Source organism: Balaenoptera borealis (genome assembly GCF_965194805.1).
Source record: "Balaenoptera borealis genome assembly, chromosome: 1".
In the NCBI taxonomy this organism is placed as follows: Eukaryota; Metazoa; Chordata; class Mammalia; order Artiodactyla; family Balaenopteridae; genus Balaenoptera; species Balaenoptera borealis.
This window is the reverse complement of record NC_138860.1, coordinates 41,477,389-41,504,921: the sequence shown is the minus strand read 5'-3', so window position 1 is coordinate 41,504,921 and position 27,533 is coordinate 41,477,389. Positions and strand designations below refer to the sequence as shown.

The following is a 27,533-nucleotide window of genomic DNA, read 5'->3' as shown; positions in this document are numbered from 1 at the left end:
TACGTTCATTTACTTATTGTCTACGGCTTCTTTACATTACAACAGGAAAGTTGAATACTTGCGACAGAGATGTAAAGGCCCTCAGAGCCTAAAATGTTTACTGTATGGCCCTTTACAGGAAAAATGTGCTGATCCCTGCTCTTGATAATTAAGATTTCTAAAACACTTACTATCCTAAAATATGGAATTTCAGACATTAAATTTTAAACTCTGAAATTCTGTTACCTCTTATTTTGCCAGAGTTTTATTTTACTACCAGGCATTATAGGAACAGAACGTATCTTTTTAGTTTTAGCTTTTTGTTAAAATTCCTCAGCTAAAACTGGTATTTTAAGGTAAAGTTGAATATCTATGACCTAAAAAATTAGGTTTTAGAAAAAGCCTTGACCTGAAGAGTTAAAATACTCAAGTGTTGTGTCTATCTCTGTGTGTTTGCGTTTCAACCTGAGATTAATGTTAAGTATTACTGTTGTTTGTTTTTTAAGTCCTTACCTGCATTAATTGAACAAGGAGATGGATTTTCCCAAGTTTTAAAGATGCAGCCTGTTATCCAGCTCCAGAGAGTCCACCAAGAAGTGTTTTCCGGTTGTTGTAGGAAACCAGATGTTAAACCTGAGAGCTTTATAGCACAAATAGAAACCACACCAGCAGAGACTTCTGCTAGGAAAGACACTGACTTGGTACTGAGAAGAAAGCGAACTGAAGACTGCCCCCAGAGAAAATGGTATCCACTGCGGCCAAAGAGAATCAGTCTTGACACATAAACTCTTTTTGTTTATCTTGGGAGTTGAGATTAGGCACTATCAACATTTAGATTCCAGCTTAATGCCCAGACCGGACTTCATTTAAAACAACAGATAAGTAGTGATTCTTTTATACAAATACAGTAGCTCTGTGCTGGGGTATGATGTAATATTGTATTTCTTTCCTCACCTTTGCATTGATAGTCAGTGAAAAGCGTATTGTTTGAATATTGGCACAAAGCCTGTCAATGGTCATTAAGAGTGCAAACTTTTACTGTCCTTGAATACCATCAACACTTGGCTGCCTTACAGCTTTTATGCAATTTCAGAAGTAACATATTCCATTGGGTTTCCTGGATATACATCTTTCTTTTAAAAAAAGAGCTGTGTGACAGTTGTCGTTATTTAAGGGCTGAAAGTCATCATCAGTTCTGCACAGGAGCAGATGCAGTCCTCCCCCACCCCTGCAAAGCAGTTTGATTTATCAAATTAGCGTGCAGGTGACAAGACTGGCTCTGACTTTGTTACTCTAAGTTCTGCTAATTTGGATTTGTGGGATTAATTTTAGGATTTTTTGGTTTTGTTTTGTAAGATAAAGAAGATGATTATTTGTGTACAAATTTCTCTTAGAAATAAAAATTGGCATGTAGCCAGTGTTTCTTACCCACACTTGTTTTCCATAGATCTCTTAACTTATAAACATAATTTGACTTGCAACTAATAGTTTCGTTTCAGGATTTCTCATTATTTCTTTGTAAATGACTCCAGGTCAAAAATATATATCAGATTAATACATTAAACAAATTGTCATTGTGGAACAAATATAGATGCAATCATACTGAACTATTTTACATTTAAGAATGTTTATATATCAAGTATATAATCATGGGTTGAAGCTGAGAAAGCTATATTGCCTATACTTCTAACATTAACTGCAGTTTCTTATCTCTTATTGTGTCTCTTACATTGATACAATGTAGGCAGGGTCATCTGATTTGCCAGCTGTTTCCCTATTAATGACTGAATACCTTCATTCCTTTGCAGAGGAATTTACTAATCACGAGGCTGGAAAATCTGTACTTCTCTTGTTCATTATGTCTTAATAATCATAAAAGTCTAAATGTGACAGAAAATCTGTCTCAGTGAAGAAAACTTACAAAGCTACTTTATCGCATTCTGTATTTGAATGTTACAACTTGAGATCTGTATATTTGTACACAGCAGTGTGTTTTTTATTAAAATAATGTACAAAGACTTCAACCTTATACTGTGTATTTTTAAAAAATTAACTTATTTATTTATTTTTGGCTGCATTGGGTCTTTGTTGCTGCGTGCGGGCTTTCTCTAGTTGCGGCGAGTGAGGGCTACTCTTCATTGCGGTGCACGGGCTTCTCATTGCGGTGGCTTCTCTTGTGGAGCACGGGCTCTAGGCGTGTGGGCTTCAGTAGTTGTGGCTCACGGGCTTCAGTAGTTGTGGCTCTCGCAGGCTGTAGAGCGCAGGCTCAGTAGTTGTGGCGCACAGGCTTAGTTGCTCCGTGGTATGTGGGATCTTCCCCGACCAGGGCTCGAACCCGTGTCCCCTGCATTGGCAGGTGGATTCTTAACCACTGAGCCACCAGGGAAGCCCCTGTGTGTTTTTAAGAGTAGTCTCAGGCCTTCTTGAGCGCAGGTTTAGTTAGATGGTAGATCAGCACCTTGCATTTCAGAACATACTAAATTTCACTTTAAAACTGTTTTGAGTCTACAGAATATTGCTATACAAATGCAGTGCTAACTTTTTCATAGTACAGAATTCTGTATGAGTAATTTCACTTCAAAAGCATGCAGACAAAAGAATTATTGTTAATTCTCCTACATTAGATAATTGCATTGTGTTTACATAAGAAAATGTCTCCCTTTTTTAAGAGATTCATATTGAGATACATAGAGTTTAATGACTTGATGTCTTAGATTTGTTCTGAAATATGTCAGCAAAGAAAAAAAAGGAAAAGGACTAGATTAAGCAAGTGTGGCAAAAATCTTGATAATGTTGGATCTGTGTGAGGCTCTAATCTTTCTACTCCTGGGTCTGGAAATTTTTGTAATTAAAAAAAAGTTTTGTTGTTTTTAAAGTGCTCCGACAGGCAGCTGAAACTTTTTTTGGGGGGGGGGGGGTGGGAATCGAACCCACACCCCCTGCATTAGAAGCACAAAGTCTTAACCACTGGACTGCCAGGGAAGTCCCTGAAACTTGAAATCTTTCAGAGAGCCCCAACTTTCACTCCACAGTTATGGCAGAGTTACAAATGAAATACCATTAGGAAAGAAAATATATTAGCATTATTAACTAAGATAAACATGGCTGATATCAGTAATAATATTGATAATATACATTTTTAAGAAGAGAAATTGTGTTTCTGCATAGACCGAGAACTAAGCTAGCTAAGGTGATAAAAGGTCAGAAAGTTTATAGTTGCAGGGAATGTTGAAGGAAAGAATAGAAAATCAAATATTGACCTACCTATGGTAAAAAGAAGGCTGGATTGGATGGAGTCTTAAAATTTCCTTTCAACAAAATCAGAGCCAAACAAACAAAAAAACACAACATGGAAAGGTTTTAACCTCTTCCACTGGAGAGAGAACACTGTTAAAGCAGCTGGTTTCTGAAAACATTGAAGGAATATCTGTGTTTTCCAAACTTCAGCCATTAGAAACTGTATTAGTCGGTTTGAGTTGCTATAACAAAATACCACAGACTGGGTGGCCTAAACAACAGAAATTTAATGTCTCACAGTTCTGGAGGCTTGAAATCCATGATCAAGGCAAATTTGGTTTCTGGTGAGGTTTCTCTTCCTTCATGCATGCATTGGGGGTTGGGGGATGTTGGTGTCTTTTCTTTTTTTTTTTTTTTTTTAAAGTAAGCTCTTTTTTTTTTTAGTTTATTGATTGATTGATTGATTGATTGCTATGTTGGGTCTTTGTTTCTGTGCTAGGGCTTTCTCCAGTTGCGGCAAGCGGGGGCCACTCCTCATCGCAGTGTGCGGGCCTCTCACCATCGTGGCCTCTCTTGTTGCGGAGCACAGGCTCCAGACGCGCAGGCTCAGTGGTTGTGGCTCACGGGCCCAGTCGCTCTGCGGCATGTGGGATCTTCCCAGACCAGGGCTCGAACCCGTGTCCCCTGCATTAGCAGGCAGATTCTCAACCACTGCGCCACCAGGGAAGCCCGGTGTCTTTTCTTATAAGGACATTAATCTTATTAGATCAGGGTTGCACCCATATAACCTCATTTGACCTTAATTACTTCCTTAGAGGCCCCATTTCCAAATACAGCCACACGGGGGGCAGGGTGGGGGCAGGGTTAGGGCTTCAACCTATGGATTTTGAGGGGAAGCAAACATTTAGTCCATAACACTAGATAAGAGAAATCTTTTCCTAGACCTCTTTCTCTGGGTCTTTATGGCTTGGGCTGCATAGAGAACAAAGCCAATGAAATCAAACTTTTAATTTGCTTCAAAATGTAGCTATCTCTAAGAATGAGCTTGTTTGACTTCTATCGAAGGCCTTGGTTTTTCCCTACACACCTTCATTCATTTGTTAATCCATTCAGCAGATTCCTGTTAGTCACTACTCAGTTCAAAAGTCAGAGAGATTCAGAGCATAGTCTCTCAGCCAGATCATCTGCATTCAGATTTCTGCTCTCCTGTTATTAAATAGAATTGGGCAAGTTGCTTAACCTCTCTGCACTGCAGTGTTCTCATATGTAACATGGGTGTGATGATAAACCCACCTTATAGTGTTATTATGGGAAGTAAATGAGTTCATAATATAAAGTCCTTAGACTAGTACTTGGCGCATAGTATACATAGTAAGCATTCCATAAGCATTATTATTACTTGGGTTGACAAAGGAAGTGAAAAAGCCCATAGGATAAAACTTGTCTTCAAGAATCTCATATTCTAGTGAGGAGAACAAGCATGTGAACAATGATCGGGCAATGCAGCAAATGCTATATAAATGTGTGTGGAGGGAACTTTGGTGAGAAGTCATGGAAGTCTTTATGGAGGAGGTGACATTTGAACAGTCTTGAATATTTTAGGCAAATAATCAGGGAGGAAGATTCCTGGCAGCCTGAGAGAATTTCTTTTAATTTAATTAATTAACTTATTTATTTATGGCTGTGTTGGGGCTTCGTTTCTGTGCGAGGGCTTTCTCTAGTTGCGGCAAGTGGGGGCCACTCTTCATCGCGGTGTGCGGGCCTCTCACTATCGCGGCCTCTCTTGTTGCGGAGCACAGGCTCCAGACGCGCAGGCTCAGTGGTTGTGGCTCACGGGCCCAGTCGCTCCGCGGCATGTGGGATCTTCCCAGACCAGGGCTCGAACCCGTGTCCCCTGCACTGGCAGGCAGACTCTCAACCACTGCGCCACCAGGGAAGCCCCAGCCTGAGAGAATTTAACAAAGCAGGTGGTTGTGAGGGAGCATTGTGTACTGGAGGACCATCAGGTAAGTCTCTCTATGTGGGTCTTGTTTAAAGAGGCTTGCTACAGGTGAACCTGAAGAGAGAAGCAGGATCAACTCTTAAGAATTTTGTACTTCTTAGAATTGGTGATGAGGAGCCATTAATTTCAGCAAATGAGGGGAAAGGAAGTGGAAATCCATTGAATCCATTTTCCTCCTTTTGTAGCATTTACCCCAAAATAGCAAAAGAAAGAGAAACACACGCATCTTTTGATGAAACCAGGAGATATGTTGCCCCAAACCTTAGCATATGAAGAAGGAAAGTGTATGGAGGAAAGAGAAATGAATTAGCAGATCAGAGGAAGATCAATCCTAAGTGTCTGCAGAGAGATGCACTGATAAGAGAAATCCAGTTTTCCCCCCAGAATCTCTGAACAGTTGAAGAATGGAGGACACTACAACACCACAAAAGGCTGAGATGAGATGGAGGAGCCTGAAAAGGAGATTGTGTCCTTATCCCCTCCACTCACTGTCAGTAATTAATCTTCACCAAAGGAATTTGTTTTCTGAAAAACTGAAGTAAAGATGCCCTGGAGAGAAGGGTGAAACTCAGTACAAAAAAATGGGCAAAATGAAATTCTGCACTGGAATGATAAGACTTGAAGTTCCAGAATACTGGCAGCCTGGCTCACACATCTTAGATGGTCCTTCTTTAGAGAAACTGAACAACCCCCAGAGAAAAGAGTTATAGACAGTGATATTTGGAGGTCCCAAACCACATTTCCAGCTGGCCAATCCAGTAGCTCTACTTTAGTCTCTAAGCCTCACTTACATAGAGCTTCTAGAAACATTTTTGTATGTATTTTACTCTCAAAAATGAATAGACAGGGACTTCCCTGGTGGTCCAGTGGCTAAGACTCCATGCTCGCAATGCAGGGGGCTTGGGTTTGATCCCTGATCAGGGAGCTAGATATCACATGCCACAACTAAGAGTTCGCATGCCACAACTAAAAGATCCCGCATGCCGCAACAAAGATCCTGTGTGCTGCAACTAAGACCTGGTGCAGCCAAATAAATAAATGTTTTTTAAAAATTAAAAAAAATGAACACATAATGAAAAACAGGAAGCAACCCAAATATCCATCAATGGCCGAATGAAAAAATAAGTTACGGCATATACACATAATGAAATACTACACAGGAATTTTTTTAAAAGGTGAAATTACTGATACACGTAATATGGATGAATCCCAAAGACGTTATATTGAATGAAAGAAGCCTGGCTTGAAAGAGTACGTACTGTGTATGCAATGACAGAATAGGCAAAATAAATCTATGGTGGTAACCTGTGGGGAAAGAGGAATTATTAACTGGGAATGGGCACAGGGAACCTTTCTGGGTGACAGAAATGTTCTATATCTTGATCTTAGTGGTGCTCATATTGCTGTATACATGTGTAAAATTTCATTGACCTATACACTTTAATTTCATGTAAGTTTTATTTTAAAAAATAATAAACACACAAATGGAAATTCGCCAGACATTTGAAGGAGGCCTCCAAATGCAGAGACCAAAAGACTGTGAGTCCCACAAAGGCAGGAATCTTTGTATCTAAATACAGAGTACCTAAAATAGTGCCTGCAGGGCCCATGATAGTTTCTTAATGCATATTGGTTAACTGAAAACAACACAAAAACCAAAGGGAAATTAGGACCTCAGAAACAAACAAACAACAGATAAATACAAAACAGAGTTCAGAATAATTACTGCTCTCCCAGAGATAAGAGGAGATAACTGCATCCATTCAAAAAATGCTATTAAAGAATTTAGTAAACAAAAAAGAGTTCTCAAAAATTAAAAGTTGAAGTGTAAAAGTTGAAATAAATTCAGTAGGAGAGCTGAAAGATAACAGAATTTCCCCAAAGTAAAACAAAAAGATTAGAAGATGACAAATTAGAAAGCAAAGATAAGAATAAAGAGAATAAATTTAGAGGGCCAATGTCGAATTGATAACCTTCCCAGAAAGAAAGGGCAGAAAAAAACAGAGGAGTCAAAATTATCAAAGAGGTAACGCAGTTACCATATGACCCAGCAATTCAATCCTGCGGTCTAAACCTAAGAGAACTGAAGGCATGTCTGTGCAGTAACTTGTACATGAACATTTGTAGCAGCAACCCAAATGTCTTATCAAGGGACAAATGGATAAATAAAATGTGGTATATCCAATTGATGGAATATTATTTGGCAATAAGAAGTACAGTACATGTTACAATGTGGATGAAACTTGAAAACATGCTAAGTGGTAAGTCACAAAAGACTGTCTTTTGTATGACACCATTTATATGAAATGTCCAGAATAGGCAAATCTATAGAAACAGAAAATAGATTAGTGGTTGCCTAGGACCAGAGGAAGGGAGAGGGTGGGAGGAACGGGCAGTGACCACTAATGTGTATGAGGTTTCTTTCAGGGGTGATGAAAATGTTTTATAGCAGTGATGGTTGCTTGGTGAATATACTAAAACCCATTGAACTGTATAGTTTAAGTGGGTGAATTGTGTGTTACGTGAAGTATATCTCAAAAAGAGAGTAAAGAAATAGGAATAATACAAGAAACATTCCCAGATAGCAAGACTCTGGAGGATGAAAGCTGAGTATTCAACACAAGGAATGAAAAAAGACAAGAAACAAAAAACAAACTCACACCCACCAAGGCACATAACTGAGAAATGTTAGATAAAGAGAAGTTCCTAAAAGCTTCCACCAGAGGAAAAAGATCATAAAGAAAAGGGAATTGGAATGGCATCAAACCACTAAATAACAATCCTGAATCTAGAAGTCCCTGGAGCAATACAATCTGGAAATTCTCAGTATAAGTGATTTGCAACCTAGGACTCTATACCCAGCCAAACAATCAAGTGTGAGGTTAGCTAAAAGCCATTCTCAGACATGCAATATCTTTTTTTTTTTTTAAGGAACTCCTTTATTTATTTATTTATTTATTTTTGGCTGTGTTGGGTCTTCGTTTCTGTGCGAGGGCTTTCTCTAGTTGTGGCAAGTGGGTGCCGCTCTTCATCGCGGTGCGCGGGCCTCTCATTATCCCGGCCTCTCCCGTTGTGGAGCACAGGCTCCAGACACGCAGGCTCAGTAGTTGTGGCTCACGGGCTTAATTGCTCCGCGGCATGTGGGATCTTCCCAGACCAGGGCTCGAACCCATGTCCCCTGCATTGGCAGGCAGATTCTCAACCACTGCGCCATCAGGGAAGCCCATGCAATATCTTAAAAAAAAAAAAAGAAAAAAAAATTACTTCCAAAGCATCCTGTTTGGGGACACTTCTAGAGGATGTGCACCACTACAAAGGGTAAACCAAAGAAGAAACCCATGGGATCTAGGAAAGAGAGGCTACAAGATAGCAGCCAATTCAAGTCCACAGGACACTGTTCAGCAGATCTGGAGAAGAGTCCAGTCAGACCAGGTTGGAATATGAACATGTAAGACTCCAAAAGAGAGATTTTGGGGAGAAGAAAATATAACTGGCAACATGGAAAATTTTACAGAAGAGGTATTTTATAGTATTCAGATGTTCAAAGAAACAAATCAAATCAAATATCAGGCAATTATTCACTACAATAAAAGCAGAAAGTTGCACAAGAAAAGAAATGTAGTAATAGTTGGCTCCACAGTGAATAATATTTATATAGACATAATAATGTATACTCCAAATCTGAATTCAATAAAAAATCGAGACAGTTATATTGGGAGGGCAAGAGGATTGGGAATTAACAATGAGTACAGCATGAGTACTGGACATTTAGAACAGACAGTGGTCAAAACACTGGAGCAGGGGATCTGGAATGCCCGCTTATCTGCTGGGTCCTGGGGAAGTCCAGGGTTTCCCAGGATGGGAACTGGAGCAGCCAGGGTGACAGCGATAGGATGCTGAGGAAGCTTCTGTACCAACCAGTACAGAAGTTCATTTTGCAGTGTTGAAACAACTCATACGGTTGTAACTCTGACCGTCTGAATATCAGCCACGAAGTGGGAATGAAATCTTTGTCAATGCAAAGTGTCTAAAATAGCCGACTCAAGAGATAGCCGGAGGTGGATATTATTCAGTAAATGCCAGAAAAACACAGCTAAAAGAGTGAAAGTAGCTAACTTTGTGGATGAATCTAAGTGGGAAAAGTGGGCCAAGGGACTGATATTTTTTGTTATAACCCTTATAACCCTTATAGATTTGATTCTTTATGTGCATATAATACTTGCATGAAAATAGATTTGATTTTTAAATGATTTAAAAACTATAACACAAATGCAAGTGAATATGAATTGTCTTTGGCACTATCTTCTCTTCTTCCTATCATTGAGAATTAAGAAACGAATTGTACCCCAGAGGCTCGCTCAGCCGTTTCAGTTCCGTTATCTCAGTATATTTCAGATAAGACTGTTTTTAGCTGTCAGTTTTGGTTTCTTTGGAGTTGCCCCCTGCCCCCTGCTCCCTGCTCCCTGACCATTTGTTCTGCAAACATTCTATTATCAAGCCTCTGTGTACAAAACTGAAGAAAAAAAAAAAATCTTTCTAGAGAACCACTAAAGGGTTAGTGGGGATTTTATATGAAAGGATTTGGGAAAATTAATATTATATTCATTTGAAGCTTCAGGGTTAAAGAGTCCTCCTATAATTCATTGCTGTATCTCTAAGTTGTTTGTACCCAGTGGGCCCTCCACTAATATTAGTTGAATGAATGAATGAATGATTTCATATTGCAAATTTCTAACTTTTCAGTTTCCCTGTATCACAGTCTCAGGCATTAATGACCTGTGGTATTCATATTCTTTATTAATTGAGTTTAGAAGACAGTCTTCCTAGCGGGAGGCAGGGGAGTGGAGTGGGGAGTAGGTGGGTAGCTGGGGGATTTCAAGTCCTGAAGGCAAATCACTGGGAAACTCCCCTGAATTAGAACTCTGGAGTCTTCTGGCTACTACCATTGAAGTCTAGTCCCTGTATCCCTGAGGATGTCAGAGCAGAGGAGGGCATACACACCCCTCAGACTGACTCCCTGCTGCCAGCAGATATATTTGCCCTCTGGCCCTCCTTTCCTTTGGCTACTAGGTGGCCTGGGGGAGCCAGGTAAGGAAACCTGGCTCCTCTGGATCTCCTGCTCCAGCCGATACCTGTGACTGTGAAGGCTCAGGCCGACTGTATTATCACCTTGACTAGCTTCATTTCAGAGACTGTCTCCCATGCCTTGGAGCTCATACCTAGTCATGGGTTTTAAGGCCTCCGTTGTTGCCCACACATGTGGCTCTGTGGCCCACGTCTTCCGCCATGATGGCACTGGAGCTTTCTGTCCATTTCTGCTTCTGGCGTCGTCTGGATGGGAATCCCCTTCACCAGTCCGTAAGTATCTGAGACTTGGGCATTTCATTCTTCTGGTTCCTTCAGACTCTTCTGAGGTTTAGTTCCTCCATGAAGCAGCCAGTGGTTACCCTCGCCCTTCAGGGCTCTTGCTGCCTGCATCACCTCAACAGCGCCTGGATCCCCCCATCCCTGCCCTTTGCAGCGCCAGCTGCTTCAGTGACTTTTCCCGGGTTAGAGTTCCTTTGTTCCTACATTTGAAGCTCCTTTTCTTTTGAGCCATTTAACACCTGAGCATCTCCACCAGAAGTGTAGGTGGGAAAAAGGAGAAGTGAGGCTTTGACCTGCATATCTTGCTTCATTTCCTTCCCTGTTGAAAATAATGTGGTGGGAAGAAGGTTCAAATAAGTGTGGGCATGAATTCTCTCTGATTTGTCATACTTTACATATGTCACGTCTGCTGCCCGCCTCCGATCCTGTGAGGGTGTGGAAATTAGGGAATGACAGGGTAGAGTAATAACATTTGACCAACTTGTAGGACACCTCTGGGCCAGGTCCCACACATCCCAGCTCCAGAGCCTTATGATCTTTCCCAATCACATTCCAAACCATTTTAAAATCATTTTCCACAATCACACCTTCTTTTATTCTACAAATACTCAAATAGTGTGCTAAGAGGTAATGGCTATACACGTGTAAACCAAGGCACAGACTCTGCCCACAAGCAATCTGCCATTGGTCATGGGAGACATCAGTGGCAGCTGGGAATTCAATGGGGTGACAAGAAGGAGCAGAAGGAAAGGGCCAGCAGTGGAGTTGGGGGGGATGGGACTTGTACTGTTGCTAGGGTTCTAGGCTCCCAGAGGGAAGCTGAGGGTAAAACTCATGTGTTCTGAGACTTCTGTGGAATTAGCTGCTTGCAAGAAATTGTTTTGTCTGGTTTCGAAAACTTAAGATGTAGCACTAAGAAATTCCTGTAATTTACTGGCAAATCTTAATACTTTCTGCGATTTCTGTTTGTTATAAGCCCAATCCAAGAATTCCTCTTTTAAAGGAATTTTTCAGATTTAACAAATGATTGCTTCTCCAGAAATACTCCTTAAACGAATCCTCGTTTCATTTGTCTTTCACACTCGAGAGGAACAAAGTTCAAAAACATAAATCAAGGGACTTCCCTGGTGGCGCAGTGGTTAAGAATCCGCCTGCCAATGCAGGGGACACGGGTTCGAGCCCTGGTCTGGGAAGATCCCACATGCTGCGTAGTAACTAAGCCCGTGAGCCACAACTACTGAAGCCCGTACGCCTAGAGCCCGTGCTCCGCAACAGGAGAAGCCACCACAGTGAGAAGCCTGCAGGCACCGCAACGAGGAGTAGCCCCCACTTGCCGCGACTAGAGAAAGCCCGCGCGCAGCAACGAAGACCCAACGCAGCCAAAAATAAATAAATAAATAAATTGAAAAAAAACCCCATAAGTCAATATGTGTTCTCTCTGCCTGGATGATGGACTCTGTGGCCCCCCCACCCCCGACTTCCAACACTCCCAGGCTTGCCCTCCCTGAAACATAGGACTTAATCTGCTGGGGGCTCTGCCCTGGAACCCCCTTCCTGCCTCCCAGCTGTTGTCGGATCAGAGAGGGAGGAAACAGAGGAGGAACAAGACAAGATGTGGCATCAAAGGGACCATGATCAAGTTTACTCCGTGTTATCTGTGAAGGTGTCACACTCTCCAGAGATTTCCTCAAATGGCTTACAAGATGTGCAGATAAGCCTGTGGTTCCCTTCACTATTTAATACATCAGATCAGAGCCTCAGAATTCTCAGAAACCATTTTTTCCCCCAACACAACCCCTTTTCTCTTTCATACCTCCCTTTAAATATGGTTTGAAAAAATTGTTTAAACCAACCCACGATGTTACAGTGCAGCAAAATTGGGTGAAAGGCCATTAATAGAATGAATTATAAAATTGTTTAAAGCAACATATTTTTGTTTTTTGGTTTCTTTATTTTTTAAGGTTTTGGGTTTGTTTTTAAACAGTTTTTTTTTTTTATTTAATTTTATTTATTTATGGCTGTGTTGGGTCTTCGTTCCTGTGCGAGGGCTTTCTCTAGTTGCGGCAAGCGGGGGCCACTCTTCATCGCGGTGCGCGGGCCTCTCACTGTCACGGCCTCTCTTGTTGCAGAGCACAGGCTCCAGACGCTCAGGCTCAGTAATTCTGGCTCACGGGCCCAGTTGCTCTGTGGCATGTGGGATCTTCCCAGACCAGGGCTCGAACCCGTGTCCCCGGCAGGCAGATTCTCAACCACTGCGCCACCAGGGAAGCCCTGGGTTTGTTTTTAAAGTAGCATATTTTTGTTTGTGTTTTAGTTTTTTTATTAAAAAAATTTTTTTGGTTTGTTTTTAAAGCAACATATTTTTAAAACGAGCATATAAAGAAACCACTTGGGAATTCCCTGACGGTCCGGTGGTTGGGACTTGGCGCTTTCACTTTCGAGGGCCGGGTTCAATCCCTGGTCGGGGAAATAAAATCCCGAAAGCTGCATGGCTCGGCCACAAAACAAAAACAAACAAACAAACAAACAAAATCCACTATTTGCCCAGAATTGTACAAAAATGCTTTCCTATAAATGTTTAAACATAACCGTATCAACTTATTTGCTGAAGATAATAGTAGTAAAATACTAATAGTCACTATGCATTCAGTGCTTCCTATGTGCAAAGAACATGCTAACAGCTTCACATGAATCATCTCATTTAAGCCTTAAAACAATACGCAAGGTAGGGGCTGTTATCATCTCCGTTCTCAGGATGAGAGATAGAGGTGAGAGAGTGTACGCGCCCAGCCACCTTCCCGGGGGGCTCTGCAGACTGTACACAGTGTAGCGAGGTGGTGTGACTCCAAGCTCCACCTCCAGCCTCTCCCCATGATACACAGCAAAGGCCCCTTGCCCTGGGTCGCACATGTCCTTGCCACTACACCACAGCTCACTTGCTGGCTTTTTTTTTTTTTTTTTTTTTTAATGACATATAGCAACATACAGTAACAACAAACATTTCTAAATTTCCCAGGAGTTAATGAATAGCTAATATTCCCAGGTAAGAAAAGCATCTAAGAAATAACGAAAAGTTGTTTAAAGAAGTTGATTATCTTAAGAAGATTACATATACTTTTGCTGTTAATTGCTTGGAAAATATACATCATCATAGCCAACCATTCCTTCAGGGCGAGAAGCTAACAGTCATGCCTGTTCAGTATTACAGTTATAAATTCTGAATTGTGAATTAATAAGGTTTCAAAGCAACTTCCAGACAATTGAGTCATCAAGTTTTTCAGAGAAGTGTGTGGCACACATTTAATTCATTGTCCTCTTTGGTGACATGTTTATGACGTTAAATTATAAAAGAGGGACGTCCCCGGCAGTCCAGTGGTTAGGACTCTGTGCTTCCACTGCAGGGGGCACGGGTTTGATTCCTGGTCGGGGAACTAAGATCCCACAAGCCGTGTGGTGTGCCAAAAAAAAAAAAAAAAAAATTATAAAAGAAATAATTTTAGTTGACTGGTGCTCCAAATTGTATCAGTTTTCCAAATGTATATATTGTTTGTTATAAGGATAATGTTTGGAAAACATTAAACTGACTTAGTTTCATTTTCCCAGTTAAACCTTGTTGCCTCCTGGTCTTCCATGTCTAAGGCTGAGTGCTGAGGCTTTACTGCCCCCCAGTAATGAGGAGGGGAACATTGGCCCCACCTGGAACAAAGGACTGTGCAACAGCTGTCTTTTTTTTTTTAATTTATTTAATTTATTTATTTTTGGCTGTGTTGGGTCTTCGTTGCTGCATGTGGGTTTTCTCTAGTTGCGGTGAGTGGGGGCTACTCTTCGTTGTCGTGCACGGGCTTCTCATTGCGGTGGCTTCTCTTGTTGCGGAGCACGGGCTGTAGGCGCGTGGGCTCAGTAGTTGTGGCTCGTCGGCTCTGGAGCGCAGGCTCAGTAGCTGTGGCGCACGGGCTTAGTTGCTCCGCGGCATGTGGGATCTTCCTGGACCAGGGCTCGAACCCGCGTCCCCTGCATTGGCAGGCGGATTCTTAACCACTGCGCCACCAGGGAAGCCCCAGCTGTGAGTCTTAAGGCAAGTCTGAGCGCCATATTTTTTTGGTAGAGAAAAGGATTTTCTAAATTCCATTAGCCTCCATGTAATACATTAAGAGTCAGGTCTGGTGGACTGGTTATAAGCACAGTCTAGGAGAGAAGGGAGACCAGGAACCTTTGTCCATTTTGTCCCCAGTGAACTGTGGGAAGATGAAGAGGATGAAGCTGGTAGACTCAGAGCTTGACTCCTTCTCTTTGGGCAGTGGTCTCAGACTAGATCAAAGGGACTCCAAGAGGACAGAGCCTGGAAGCACGCTGTCCCTGTGCTCCTCACCCACCATGATAAGAGAGAGGAGTAAAATCAGTGCCTGGTTGGTGCTCCACAATTCAGCCCCTGAACCTGTCTTAGCTCTGTTGTCTCACAGAAGGCATTTGGAGATCTCTACATGCCACGTGGAGGATTGTGGGAGGAGCCAGTGGAGACAGCTGGCAGCCTATTGAGGAATACAAGGGAGTGACCCAATCATCCCACATTAGTCTTCACCTTGAAGGGGAGTCACAGCCATCCTGCGGGTAACGCAGTGCCCCTGGGAGCTGAGGTGAGCCAAGTGGTCTGTGGGGGGGTGGGGGGCAGAAACCTGGACCAAATCCCATAAACCACAGCATCAGATGGGCCCAGAGACCAGGTGGATGGGGGCATTGCCATGGAAACCAGAAGGGCAACAGAGGGTACAAGGTCCTACACAGATGGCTCTAGAGTGCAAGATGCAATCTTGGTGAGGAGCGAGGAGATCTGAAAGATACCACGTCATCCAAAGAGCTGGAGTTACCTCCTAAAAACTGTTTAAATAATTGGATTGAACTGGATTTTCTGAGCTGGACTAATGTAAGTGTTTATTTTTTTCTCCTATTACCCAGCAGAGTAATAGTTTAGGGGGGAGATTCGATTCCTTTATTTTCTTTCAAATGAATCACCACATGTCCCAACAATATTTATTTAATAATACCTCTTTTCCCCCACTGATTTGAGATGCCACGTTTTTCATTTAATAAAATCTGATATATATATGTCTGTTCCTATACTGTTCTATTCATATGGTCATACCAAACTGCTTTAATTTTTATAGTTTTATGATGTATTTATCTTCTGTTGAGACTATCCCTCTGCCACTTACTATTTTTCAAGAAAGTTCCTGGCTACTTTTCTTATCCTCACATGAACGTAGCATCAGATGCTCCCCCTCCAAAAACAATCCTGTTGGTGATTTTGTGTGATTGCATTAATTTTACAGCTTATTTTTAAGGAAGATGGACAGATTAATTCTTATTTAAGAACTTGGTATGGTCTAGTTTTTGTAAAGGCCTATTGCTGCCGTAACTCTGCTTGATTATTAAATTTCTAAGCCCTTCGTCTATTAAAGTATCTTGAAGCCACTTTGGAACACCATATACTCCTCTCCTGTTTTCAGGAATTATAGGGTGTTGTTGTGGTTTGTGTGTTTGTGTGTTGTTTATCAATTGCTGTATAACAAATCATTCCCAAAATAGTGACTTCAAACAACAACCGAATGTTTACCTGCTCACAGTTCTGCAATCTGAGCTGGGCTCAGCTGGATGGTTCTTCTGCCGTTCTTGCTGGTGGTCACTCATGTGGCTGTGTTCAGCTGGCATGTTGGCTGGAGGCTAGGTTCAGCTGGGACCTGGGATGGCCGAGCATCTCTCCCTCTCCCTATAGTCTCAGTGCCTCTCTCTTTCCAGATGGACTTTCCACGCAATTTCTCCAGCAGGGTAGCTGGACTCCTCACACAGTAGCTCAGGGCTCCTCAAACCACAAAAGCAGAAGTTTCCAGGTCTTCTTGGGCTTAAGCCTGGAACTGGCACAGCATCACCTGTACTATATTCTATTAATTAAAGCAGGTCCCAGGCCAACTCAGATTTAAGAGGGGGGGGGATGGGGGCTCTACAAGGGCATGAATGCTGAGAGGCATGGTTCATCATGGGCCACCACAAGTCTTAAATTTTTTCAATGGGCACTATATCCCCAGTATCTAACCCAGTGCTTGGCTCATAATAGGTTCTCGGTAACATCCGTTGAATGACTACTACTGAAGCATCTGGCTAATGCTGCACATATAACCAGCACCCCTGGAATATAGAAGTTCAGGTTCTGAAGGCAAACTGGGAAGCTACCTGCAAAGTCACACCTATAGCAGCACCACTTGTTTGCTGATGTGTTGGGGTGTGCTGGGGTCATTTGTGCATCCACAAGACACCGTCCTACTTCTCAAAAGGCATCAGCTATTATGACATCCTTCCTGAGAATCTATTCAAACCACACATTAGACAGTAAATAAATTGCAGCGTTTACATCCTGTGGAAACAGAGGGGACGTTCTTTGAGGAGAGTGGTTAGTGCGCAAGGAGACCAGCGATTTCGTTGCTCTAGTTAGTCGAGGAAGGTTTCCTGGAAGAGGTGGTTTCAGGAGCTCTATGAATAATGCGAGAAGATAGAGGTTGATGGGGGATATTCTGGGCAAGTGGTATGGCCTTAAAAAAATCCAAGACACAAGAGTAAGATGGCTGAAAGGAGTGGCGAATAACTGTTTGCAAAGAAGGAAGCGCCAATTTGGGAAGGACTTTGATGGAACAGTCCAGGCATTGCCTGCAGAAGTTTGGCAGTGCCTGGAATGTTTCTGCAAAGGTTGAGCATTTACTGAGTCTGAGACTCGCCGTTCCTCCACTGCTCAGGCCCCCACCCCGTCTGGCTTCCCAGTCACTTCTAGAGGGGTTCAGATCAAGGCACAGAGGCGAACATGTCTGGATCCCTCAGGTTCACAGGTAACAGGGTGCAGCCGTGCACAGCCTCAAAGCCACCATGTTTAAAAGCGGCTTCCCTGGAAAGAAACATGGCAACCAGGACAAGGCAACCTGGGAGAGCCCCAGTTACCTAGAGCTCTGTGCCATATTGAGTAAAGCAGTCCCTATGAAGCCAGAGCTCCTTGAAGAACATATCCCCAGGGCTTGCCCCCTGCCAGGGAACACACTGCAAGGGGCAAAGTGAGGTCCCTCAGACCTGTTCTTTGTGGCCCTTCCTTTCGTCATGAATGTGGGAGGAAGTGACCAGGAAATGGGTCACTTATTTATTTTTCCTGCTTGATCCACCACCCCCGAGAAACCAGCAAATTCCTGGAACTGCCTTTACCGTTTGTGACTCTTATTAGCAACCACACTCTTGAGTCAGATAGCCAGTAATGCTTACTAAATATTTGCTGTATGTAGAACCCTAAGCCAGGCTCCATGAGAAGATGCATAAAGTCAGAAGTGAGAGGAAGGCCCCAAAGTCATCTGATCTAGCCCCCCTGCTACCAGGAAGGAGAATAACCAAGTCAACTAGTTGTTAGGAAAATATGCCTTGCTCACAGCCTCTTAGAAGATTCCAGGGATACCTCAACACTTTGAGGTATAAATAAAATAATTGGAAAATGAGACTCAAATGCCAAAGAGAAAGACAGTTGATCGATTCACCCCAGAGAAGAACAGGTTGACGGTGCAGTGGTTCAATTAGTTCTGTGGAAGATTCTCAGGCAGAGGAGATAGGCCAACACTTCTCTGCCTCTGATGGGAAGAGAACAAGAGGAAATGAGTTTGAAGAACAGCACGTGGAACTGAAAATAAACATGAAGAACTGCTGGCCATCAGCAGTATTATGTCCTGGAACAGTGAGGGTGGGTAGAGACTCTTCATAAAAAAAAAAAAATCTTTCAGGTATAGTTTCCCCAAACAGGAACCAAAAAGGATCTAGAACAATCTTGCCAAGGTCTTTCAATGTTATCAGCAGTGGTCGCTGAGTAGAGGGATTACAGATGGTAACAATAAATTAATTATTTTAACCAGTTATTAATTAAATATATAATAGTTTATTATTAATTATCGATAAGTATTACCATTGTTATTTCCTAATTTTCTATTATACTTGTTTCATTTTATAATAAGATAAGAATCTTTATTTTAAAAAGTTTCTTCTGGTCTTCTGTGACTTACACATTTATAGCTCACTTTTTAATAAAAACTGGAATTGCTTGGTGTATGAAATTGCACACATGTGAGATATGAAAATTACAGCTACTTTTATGTATGTAAGTGTATGAAACTTACCTGGAATTTTCTACTTTAAAAATAACAGTATATTATCTAGATTTGTTTTTTTTTAAGTTCTTTTATATTATACAGTCTACTGAAACTTCCACCTTGCTTGAAGAAATGAAAGGTTTTTTTTTCCTTTCAGTTTTGTTGAGGTATAATTGACATACAGCACTGTATAAGTTTAAGGTGTAAGAAATAAATGTTGGAAACTCAGTGGAGTGTTGTCCATTTCCATGCACAATAAAACAAGTCAGAATTTTAAAATACACTTTTCAGCTGTTTTGCTATTGTGAGAATAGTTCGTCTGGCATGTACGTAGAAATCACTTCATAGCATGAGTTAATCAGTATTCTGAATAGTTCATTCTTCCAATTTGTTGTACAGGTGATATTTCTGCTCAACAAATTGGAAGTTTGCCTAATGTACCACTTGTGGTGAATTTGGTCACTGGAGATGGAATTTTAACAGTGTTCACTATGTGAGCTAGAGTATTAATAAAGGAGAAGCACTTTGCCTACAAGCCAAGACATAGATGTAAAGAAACAGCAAGACAGTCCTGGTCTGAATCACTGATGAGAGGCCACCCACTGGTTTCCCAGATGTGTGCATTTTGATACCAAGCCATCCATCATATGACAGATGTTAGAGCACAGTGGAAGAGGGCAATCACTTCCAGTTGGAATGATCAAGAAAGTCTCCATAGAGGAAGCATTTGAGCCATATTTTAAACGTAAGTAGGGTTTGGTTGACAAAGAGCACTCCAGGCAGAGGGAATGGCATGGGCAAAAGTGTGCAGGCAGGGACCATCTTAGCTGGGGCATACTGAGGCATTGACATAGCTGGATTTGTTAAGTCAGAAGTATGCCACGAGCTTTAAATGTTAGGTTAAGGTTTAGGGTGGTATTTGTCAGAAAGTGGGGAGTCACTGGAGGCTTTTGATCTAAGTATGTGTGTAATTGCTTGTGGCACTGTGCCAGGTGGAGATATACAAGGAGACTTACCCAGTGACATATTCCTGGCTTCTCTATTCAGATGCATCAGCAGGGTTCGCTACATATGTAAAAACAGAAACAAAAAACAGAAATGAGAGGAAAAAGCAATAGGTTTGAATAATTGGTAAAGTCTCAAATACATGTTTTAAAAAGTGAAATTTGATAGAGACACAGATGTAGAGATCAAACATGGATACCAAGGGGGAAAGGAAGGGTAGGATGAATTGGGAGATTGGGATTGACATATATACACTATTGATACTATGTATAAAATAGATAACTAATGAGAACCTACTGTATAGCACAGGGAACTCTACTCAATGCTCTGTGGTGACCTAAATGGGAAGGAAATCCAAGAAAGAGGGGATATATATATATATATATGTATAGTTGATTCACTTTGCTGTACAGTAGACACTAACACAACATTGTAAAGCAACTATACTCCAATAAAAATTAATTTAAAAATAAGTGCAATTTGGGAGGAAGGAAAATATTTAATTCATCCTCAATCTTACTAGAACTCAGGGAAATGCAGATCAAGACCACAATACAACAGCGTTTTCCACCTCCTAGAAAGGCAAAGATTTAGATATCTGATGATCTATAGGATAACTGGACAAAAATCAACAAGGATATAGAACTCAGCAATACCATCAACCAACATGGTCAAAGCAATATTTATAGAACACTCCACCCAACAGCAGCAGAATGCACATTCATTTCCAGTGCCCATGAAACATATACCAAGTTAAACTATATCCTGGGCCATAATACTAACCTCAACAAATTAAAGAGAATTCAAACTATACAGAGTATATTCTCTGAGTATATTGGAATCGAACTAGAAAGCAATAACAGAAAGATAACAGGAAAATCTTCGAAAACTTGGACTAAACACTACTAAATAATTCACGAGTTGAATAGGAAATTGCAAGGGAAGTTTAAAAAATACCTTGAACTAAATGGAAATGAAAATACGATATATCAAAATTTGCTTGACACAGCTAAAGTAGTACCAAGAGGGAAATTTACAGCACTAAATGTCTCAAGCTTTCACCTCAAGAACCTAGGAAAGAGCAAAATCAGTCCAAAGCAAGCAGAAAGAAGGAAATAATAAATAGCAATGAAATTAAAAACAGAAAAACAACAGAGAAAACCACAGAAACAAAGAGCTGATTCTTTGAAAGATCAACAAAATTGACAAGCCTCTATCAAGACTGACCAAGAGAAAGAAAAAAGAGAAAACACAGATAACCAATATCAGGAATGAAACAGGGGATATCACCTGAGAACCTCCAGGCTCAAAAGAATAATAAAGGAGTATTATGAGCAATTACATACACAAAGATTTGACAACTTGGATGAAATGGACTCATTCCTTGAAAAACATGAACTACTACAACTCACCCAATACACAATAGATAATTTTAATAGCTTTATAATTATTAAAGGAATTGGCTTCATAATTTTAAAACTTATAAAAAAGAAAACTCCAGATCCAGATGGTTTCACCAGAGAATTCTACTAAACTTTTAAGGAAGAATTTTTAAAATTTCTTTAAAGAAATTGTTTTTTAATTTATTTTTTATTGAAGTATAGTTGATTTACAATGTTGTGTTAGTTTCAGCAAAGTGACTGAGTTACATACACACATATATATTCTTTTTACATATATAATAGTCTTTATACATATATCCATATTCTTTTTAAGATTCCTTTCCCATATAGGTTATTACAAAATATTGAGTATAGTTCCCTGTGCTATACAGTAGGTCCTTGTTGGTTATCTATTTTATATATAGTAGTGTGTATCTGTTTAATCCCAAATTCCTAATTAATACCTCCCCTCCCCTTTCCCCTTTGGTAACCATAAGTTTGTTTTCTATGTCTGTGAGTCTATTTCTTTTTTGTAAACACATTCATTTGTATCATTTTTTTAGATATAAGTGATATCATATGTTATTTGTCTTTTTCTGTCTGACTTACTTCACCTAGTATGATAATGTCTAGGTCTATCATGTTGCTACAAATGGCATTCTTTCATTCTTTTTTATGGCTGAGTACTATTCCATTGTATATATATGTACCACATCTTTTTTTTTTTTTTTTTGACCACACCATGTGGCTTGCAGGATCTTAGTTCCCCGACCAGGGATTGAACTAGGCCCTTGGCAGTGAAAGCTCAGAGTCCTAACCACTGGACCACCAGGGAATTCCCTGTACCACATCTTCTTTAGCCATTCCTCTGTCAGTGGACATTTAGGTTGCTTCCATGTCTTGACTATTGTAAACAGTGCTGCAGTGAACATTGGGGTGCATGTATCTTTTTGAACTATGGTTTTCTCTGGATATACACCCAGGATTAAAGCAGAATTACTACCAATTCTATACAATCTCTTCCAGAAAATAGAAGAGGGGACATTTTCCATTTTATTTTATGAAGCTAGTATTACCCTGATACCAAAACCAAAGTCAGTACAAAATAAAGAAAAATACAGACCAATAGCCTTCATGAATATAGAAAAAAACAACAAAATATTAGTAAGTAGAAATCAGCAATACATAAAAATGAATTACACACCATGACCAAATAGAGTTTATTCCAGGGATACAAGGCAGTTTCAATACTTGAAAATCAAGCAGTGTAATCCACCATATTAAAAGACTAAAAAAGAAAAATCACACTGTTATATCAGTTGATGAAGAAAAAGCGTTTGACAAAATTCAACACCAATTCATGATAAAAACTCCCAGAAGAATAGGAATAAAGGGGGACTTCCTCAATTTGATAAAGAGTATCTACAAAAAAACTACAGCTAACATTACAGTTAACATGGCGAAAGACTGAAAGCTTTCTCATCTAGGATCTGGAACAAGGCAAGAAGGTTTGCTCTCACAGCTCTTATTAATATTGTGCTGGAAATTCTAGTCAGTGAAGTAAGGCAAGAAAAAAAAAGCATACAGATCAGAAAGGAAGAAATGAAACTGCCCTTATTTGCAGATGACATGATTGTTTACATAGAAAATCCCAAGGAATCTACAAAAAATTCCTAAACTAATAGGTGAGTTCAGCACGTTCACAGGACACAAGATAAACTGACAAAAATCAAATAAACACATGAAATTAAAAATACAATACCATTTACAACCACTCAAAGAAAAAAGAGAGAAATAGGTGTTTTAATCTAACAAAACATGTAAAGGACTTGAATGCTAAAAGCTATTAAATGATGATGAAAGAAATAAAAAATCTAAATAAATGGAGAGACATACTGTGCTCATGGATTGGAAGACTCAACCTGGTAAAGATGTCAATTCTCTCCAAATTTTTATATAGGTTTAATGCAATTCCCGTCAAAATCTCAGCAAGATTTTTTTGTAGATATACACAAGATCATTCTAAAATTTGTATGTGAAGACAAAGAAACTAGAATAGCTAAAACAACCTTGAAAAAGAAGAAGAAAGTGGGAAGAATCAATCTACCAAAGTTCAAGATTTATTATATAGCTATAGTAATCAAGACTGTGGTATTGGCAGAGAGATAGATACATATGTAAGTAGAACAGAATAGAGAACCCAGAAATAGACTCATACAAATATGCCCAGCTGATTTTTGATAATGATGCAAAAGCAATTCAGTGGAAGACAGATAGCCTTTCCATTAAATGGTACTGCAGCAGTTAGATATCAATAGATTAAAAAAAAAAAAGAACATCAACCTAAGACTCACACCTTACAGAAAAATTAACTTAACATGGATCACACACTTAAATATAAAATGTAAAACTATGCAACATTTAGGGAAAAAATAAGAGAGAATCTTTAGGATCTAGGGATAGTTAAAGAGTTCTTAGACTTGATACCAAAAGCATGATCCACAGAAAGAAAAATTGGTAAATCTGACTTCATTAAAATTAACAATTTCGTTCTGCAAAAGAACTTGTTAAAAAATGAAAAGACAAGCTTCAGAGTGGGAGAAAGTATTTGCAAACCGTATATCTGACAAAGGACTAGTATCTAGTATACATGTAGAGCTCTCAAAACTAACAGCAAACCAACAAACAACCCAATTATAAAATGGATAAAAGACATAAAGAGACAGTTCACTGAAGAACATATACAGATGGCAAATAAACACATGAAAATATATTCAACATCATTAGCCATTAGGGAAAAGCAAATTAAAACCACAATAAGATATCATTACACATCTATCAGAATAGTTAAAATAAAAAACAGTGACAACAGCATGTGCTGGAGAACATGCCAAGAAACAATCTCACTCATATATTGCCAGTGGGAATTTAAAATTGTTCAGCAAAGTGGGAAGCGGCCGCATAGCACAGGGAGATCAACTCCATGCTTTGTGACGACCTAGAGGGGTGGGATAGGGAGGATGGGAGGGAGGCTCAAGAGGGAGGGGATATGGGGATATATGTATACAAATAGCTGATTCACTTTGTTATGCAGCAGAAACTAACACAGCATTGTAAAGCAATTATACTCCAAAAAACATGTGAAAAGAAAATAAGACTTTTCTCTTAAAAAAAAAAAAAAAAAAAGGTTCAGCCACTCTGGAAAACACTGTCAGTTTCTTTAAAAGCTAAACATTCAACTGCTATATGACCCAGCAATTGCACTCCTGGGCATTTTCCCTGAGAAGTTAAGACTTATGTTCACATGAGATCCTGTATACAAATGTTTATAGCAGCTTTATTTGTAATAGCCAAGAACTGGAAACAACCCAGGTGCCCGTCAATGTGTGAATGGTTAAATAAACTGTGGTACATCCATACCATGGAATACTACTTGGCCACGACAACAGCAAAAATGAACTATTACTGATCCAGGCAACAAACATGGATGAATCTCCAGAGAATTATACTGAGTGAACAAAAGTGACTCTTAAAAGATTATATACTGTCTGACTATGTTTATATAACACTCTTGAAATGAAAAAATTATAGAAATGGAGATTTCTATACCAAAAGGAAATATGGGTGATCCTTGCGGTGATGGAAAAAATGTTCCGTATCTCGACTGTATCAGCGTCAATATCTGGTTGCAGTATTGTACTATAGGTTTGAAAGGTTTTACCACTGGGAGAAACTGGGTAAAGAGCACGTGGGATCTCATCACAAGCAAATCTACAAATATCTCAAAATAAAAAAGTTTAATTAAAAACGCAACAAAATGATAAAATTTAGGATAGTTAGGGTAGGGAGAGGAATGGAATAGGGATGAGCATAAAAGTAAAGGAAAGTGATTGTCAGTGTTCTGGTTTTTGGATTAGGTGATGGGTTTAGAGATGTTTGCTATATTATTAATAAATAAATAAGTAATAAATAATGAAAAGAAGTCTATTCATGAACCAATGATGACAGAGTACAAGGAACCAAGAATAAAGGTTAATCCAATTTTGGGTACCTGAGGTTTACTGGAGGGAAATAAAAACTAGCTCAGCTCCTTTTGAGAAGCAGACTTTGGGCAGCTTTCTTACACAAACCTAAGGGTCTTTCTGCAGTCAACAAGCCAAGAGCACAGGCAATTGTTAAGAGAGAAAAGAGAAAAGAGATTTCTTGAAACAGCCCCAGAAACCCATCTCGAGTGTTTGGGGGAATACCAAAGGTATTATTCTCTTTCTAATGAAGTTTACTGTGGTGCTAGTGGAAAGTCATTCATAGTTTATTCATTCAGCGGATTTGTGACCAGTGTGTGCTAGGCACAACAAGAAGTTGGAGATGCCTCCAAGGAAATTACAAATTAGTTGTAGAAAAGTGGTCGGTCCTACAGGAAATGAGTGAAATTATTTTTTTAAGTGAGTCACAAATGTCTTATTCATTGTTTTAAAGACAAAAATGAGCAATCTCTTCAGATACAAGGCTATTATAATTCCCATGGTATGCCATAATTTAGGGTTGCCCTAAATTTTACTAGTAGTGCATAACTAGTTAAAACACTATTTTACTATCAGTAGATGTCTTTTCATACAAAACAAAAGTGAAGGAAAAAAGAAAAATTAGTTACTTAATTTTTCTGTGAAGTATGCTAACATGATGCTTCTGTAAGTCATTAAGCACACTCACATCTGCCTTGATGGTCTGTGCTGGACCTTCTGCGGGGGCAACTCTTTTAATCCAAGTGCTACTTGCCCCAGTGCAAATGTTCATTATATATGAATCAATTAACCTTTAGTCAGTGCATGCTCTGCCCGAGTTTGAATGCTAACTCTGCCATTTTTCTTGGTAATCTGGGCAAGTTTCTTAAGCTCTCTGTGCTTCAATGCCCTCATTTCTAGGGCTGTTTATTCCTACAGGTAGGCACTGGGTTGGGGAGTGGGGACAGAGGGATACATGAGACATTGTCTTTGCCCTCACGGGGCTTCTAATCTAGTAGGGGAAGACAGTAGGGAACTAATAAATGAATAAGAACTGGAAAGACACACCAAACTGGTGGTGGAATTGGAGGTGATGATCACGTTCAATTTGTCTATAATAGTTGAATCCCTTCTTTTTAAAACGAGAGTCCATTCATGGATTTCTTATGAAAATAAATGTTTTTTCAAAACTTCCTAAAGAAGTTGAGAAGTGGAGAAAAAAAGGATTTGTAGGTAATTCTGATTGTCAAGGAAAGTCTTCATGGAGAGAGAGATGCTTAAGCTACTTTTGGAAAAGGGAGTAGATGTCCAACAGGCCAACTGAGTTGTTAGGGCTGGGAAGGGGATGTGTGTGGAAAAAACAAAAGGGAAGCAGAAGGACAAAAGCCGTAGAGAATGGAGACATCTTGGTGTGGTCTGGAGGACCCCAAGCAATACTACTGCATGTGCATAAGAGGTGAGGTGGGTCAAGGGGGAAGAGAAGGCTGGAGAGGTAGAGAGAGCCATGGAGGCCAAGCGGAGTTGCCGTGCTTCATCCTAGTGACAAAGGGGAGCCAAGGAAAGGTTTTACATACAGGAGTCACGTGACAAATTTGCATTTTAAAGGGACTAGAGGCCATCATGGATGAGAGCAGGAGAAGGAAGGCCTATCACAGGGCAGTTCTATGGTCCAGAAGAAAAAGGATGTGGGGGAGGGAGAAATGTAAGGAGGGAGGGATTCCAGAGATGTTTGGAAACAGGAGCAGACATAGATTTACGGTGAAACTAGTGAAGGGTAAGCTTAGACCCTTCCCAGGCCCTGGGAAGGAGAGAGGTCATAGCCCCGTGTTCATGTGGTCATATGTTTTTGTAGAATTTGCAAAAACTATTTTAACTGTAATAAGTTAAGACTTGAATGATCTTTTTATCCTCTCTATAAAAATAAGTTTCTGACGCACTGTTATACGCTTTTGATCAAAGAGTATGCAGCCGAAAAATATTTGAGATAAAATCATATGGAGTATATTAGCCATTAACAAAAAATAAGTATGCCATTTTCTGAATTTTTTTCACATTTGTGGTATTTTGTTAAGATTTATTTTCTCACTATAATTACATCTTGATTTTAATATCCAAGTTTGAATTATTTTTCTTTTTTTTTTTTTTAGAGAAAATCAATTTTTTTTTTTTTTAATTACACTATACTAGGTGTGCTTTATTTATTTATTAATGGCTGTGTTGGATCTTCGTTTCTGCGCGAGGGCTTTCTCTAGCTGTGGCAAGCGGGGGCCACTCTTCATCACGGTGCGCAGGCCTCTCACTATCGCGGCCTCTCTTGTTGCGGAGCACAGGCTCCAGACACGCAGGCTCAGTAGTTGTGGCTCACGGGCCCATTTGCTCCGTGGCATGTGGGATCTTC

General features: G+C 40.1%; 1 protein-coding gene across 4 annotated transcripts in view; it reads left to right on the top strand.

Annotated features, from left to right (window-relative positions):
* NSL1 (NSL1 component of MIS12 kinetochore complex) overlaps positions 1-27,533 on the top strand; it is a gene marked incomplete at its 5' end in the record, with an annotated part of 83,669 nt that overhangs the window by 51,844 nt on the left and 4,292 nt on the right. The window contains 2 exons of one of the 4 annotated variants that reach the window (XR_014247026.1): positions 486-3,604; positions 3,945-8,135. The exons of 1 other annotated variant lie outside the window; for it this stretch is intronic. Coding sequence is in view for 1 of the 3 variants with exons in the window: in XM_082400512.1 (XP_082256638.1) it covers positions 486-764 (279 nt within the window). Of the gene's footprint in view, positions 1-485; positions 8,136-27,533 lie in introns of those variants that run through there. 2 more of the 4 variants (XM_082400512.1, XM_082400513.1) reach the window with 2 other exon arrangements.